General features: G+C 45.0%; 1 protein-coding gene across 16 annotated transcripts in view; it reads left to right on the forward strand.

Annotated features, from left to right (window-relative positions):
• The window catches only part of macf1a (microtubule actin crosslinking factor 1a), a 108743-nt gene that overhangs the window by 78831 nt on the left and 26967 nt on the right, over positions 1–2945 (forward strand). For 12 of the 16 annotated variants that reach the window (XM_042213172.1, XM_042213181.1, XM_042213178.1 and 9 more), the window contains 3 exons: positions 259–425; positions 1712–1871; positions 2412–2738. In XM_042213172.1, the coding sequence (XP_042069106.1) occupies positions 259–425; positions 1712–1871; positions 2412–2738 (654 nt within the window). The remainder of the gene's footprint in view (positions 1–258; positions 426–1711; positions 1872–2411; positions 2739–2945) is intronic. The other 4 variants (XM_042213184.1, XM_042213185.1, XM_042213174.1 and 1 more) reach the window with 3 other exon arrangements.

Below are 2945 nucleotides of genomic sequence, written 5' to 3' on the forward strand. Positions count from 1 at the left end.
GTTCTGATTTGAAAATGAGAGCGTGTTGACAGAAATGTAATTACTATCAAATTTAATTAGGTAGTGTTATTGAGCAGATAAACAGATGACTTCTAATGCGTAAGCTCAAAAGCCAACTTCATTATTGTGTTCAGTTTTTGTTTTAATCAGGTGTTACTTAACTTTATGATCCATTTCCAGACTCCACTGCTGTTGAAATGCGGTCTGTTATTTCGTTCATACTCCAAACTTCACTAAGTGTGTGTTCCTGTCCTTCAGCTCCTCCAGAGATTGTTAGATGACCGCAGACCGACAGTGGAAATGATCCAGGCTGAAGGAGAGAGGATTGCAGCCACAGCAGACTCTCAGGACCGAGAGAAGATCCAGACCCAGCTGCAGAGTCTAGCAGAGAGATGGTCTGACCTGCTGGACAAGGCCAGCGGCAGGTAAAGCCCCTCACAGCTAAGGTGGCCCAAAGTGGGATTTACAGTCTTTGCTGGTGACAGAAAGACGCTCTCATGCGGTCTTCTGAAAAGCCAGATCTGCGTATCCTGATTTGGGTGACGATGCGCTTAAATCCAGCGCTGATTTGCTGAACAGAAAAGTATGCAAGAAGCACAAACACCGGCAGCAGTTTTCATTAGTTTAATACTCGTTTTCGAGAGTTGTCCACATATCTTCAACACGGTGCTCTGATTAGTCCACATAAAAACATGCAGATGTGGGTCTGCTTTGCTTTGCACCTACAAAATACCTGAGAGCTACTGTACCAGGTTCTGTGAGAAGAACCCAGGTCCAAGCTCTGATGGCGTTTTCTGTTTTTAGTCCCCTTCAGCGTCGTCAGTGCTAAAGTCTAAATCTTTATCCTTTTTTAAAGAAAAACGCAGCAGAGATGATTTATGAGTTAAGATGTTCCTTGCTGCGTGTAACGTTGTGACTTAAGTCTACCTCAACATCATGTTATCTGTGTGGCTCCATCGAACGCCTCTGTCTCTGAAGAAATGTTGGAATCATAACTTTTGGTTCCTGTGGTGTAATTTTAGAGGTTCTTTTGTTCACCAGGGAAATGATACACATAAATACACGAACACACAAAGCACAGCTAAGAGGTTTGATACCTCTGATGTGTCTGCTCGTGAAAAGTAGAGGAGTCATAATGTATAATGTTACTACACATTCATGCCCGGCTGCAAGCTGTAGCAGATGATAGAAGAATCTCTGACATGTCTCTGGAGTTTATTACAGCGTCTTTCTTGAACACACACACACACACACACACACACACACACACACACACACACACACAGTGTTGCTTTCTGTACAAACACGACATATCTATATACAAATAAACACACACACACACACACACACACACACACACACACACAGTGTTGCTTTCTGTACAAACACGCGATAAGCTTTTCTTGGCAATGACTCTCACTTATCTGCGCACAAAAGTCGTGTTTTCTTACCACTTTGCAAATCCTCCCTCTGCCTCAGTCAAGCTACAGTAATCTGTTTTATCTTTTCATGAAATACTTTTAAGCTGAATTATTTATGAGAAACATTTAATAAACAAAGATATAACCACTTTATGACAAACATCCAAGACCCAATCTGTCAGTGACACAAAAAACAAACTGTGAAAGCAATAAAGAGACCCCTCTCCTCCTGCCGCTCCTCCTCCTCTTCATCATGGAGTTTTCTCACCTCCTCCCCTCTCGTCTCTCAGACAAAGGCAGTTGGAGGAGCTGCAGGTTTTGGCTCTTCAGTTCCACGAAGCCCTCGAGCCACTCGGGGAATGGCTGAGCACCACGGAGAGACGCCTAAGCTCTGCTGAGCCTATGGGAACCCAGACGGCAAAGATCACCCAGCAGATCGTCAAACACAAGGTACGGTTTGCCCTCAGAGACCCGATTAGGGTAAGACGCTGACTTGCATTTAGATTTTCTAGATTTTCATTCCCCGTGTGTCGAGGGAAAAGACGACTCATCCATCCGGACGAGCAGAGTCGGCGATCTTCATTGATGAAAATCATCCTAGAACCACAAAGCACTGATTTACAATCAAAACATGACCTCCTACGAGTTTCCTTTTTTTGGTTTTTATTTCAGTGGTGTCAAGTTTTTTTCTCTTCAAGTCATTCAGTCATCCATTGATGTTTGTCGGTTATGATTTTATCATCTGCATGCTCATATTTAAGTTTTTATCCATGTTCTTTGTGTTTTTCTTTTCTTTGTTCACTTCCCTTCACTTCAAAAACACTCTCTCTCTCGCACACACACACACACACACACACACACACAAGAAACGCTCTCACACACACAACTGAAACGCTCTCACACACACTACTGAAACGCTCTCACACACAACTCAAACACTCTCACACACACACACACACACACACACACACACACACCTTCACTTCCCAGGCGCTCCAAGATGACGTGTCTTCCCGGGAAGCCGAGGTTGACCACCTCGAGTCGCTGAGCCAATCGCTGAGCCCGCTCAGCTGCGCGGCTGATCGCGATTGGTTAAGCGAACGTGTGGGATCGGTGAGGTCTGGTCACTCAGAGCTTGCTGATTGGTGCTCCAGGCGGGCGGGCCTGCTGGAGCAGGCACTGGCCAACGCTCAGCTGTTTGGGGAGGACGAGGTAGAGGTGCTGAACTGGCTGGCGGAGGTGGCTCAGAGACTGGCTCAGGTCTCTGTACAGAGCTATCGGCCCCAGGTGCTGGCCGAGCAGCACAAACACACTCTGGTACGACTTGATGAACACACGCTGAGTGTCACTAGAAGCGCTTCATCTCCTCAAAACTCAAGAACTTAGTAACTCTGTCTCTGAGAGAGCTGCACAAATATAAGATCCCTTCAGTAAGATAACAGTTTGTGTCATGGGCGTTAAACACTTTCAGTTACACATTTTCCAAAATCACAACAATTTATACTATAAAAAAATATGAATATT

Source organism: Haplochromis burtoni, unplaced genomic scaffold (assembly GCF_018398535.1).
Source record: "Haplochromis burtoni strain Fernald_Lab_line unplaced genomic scaffold, NCSU_Asbu1 Contig_425, whole genome shotgun sequence".
NCBI classification, from domain to species: Eukaryota; Metazoa; Chordata; class Actinopteri; order Cichliformes; family Cichlidae; genus Haplochromis; species Haplochromis burtoni.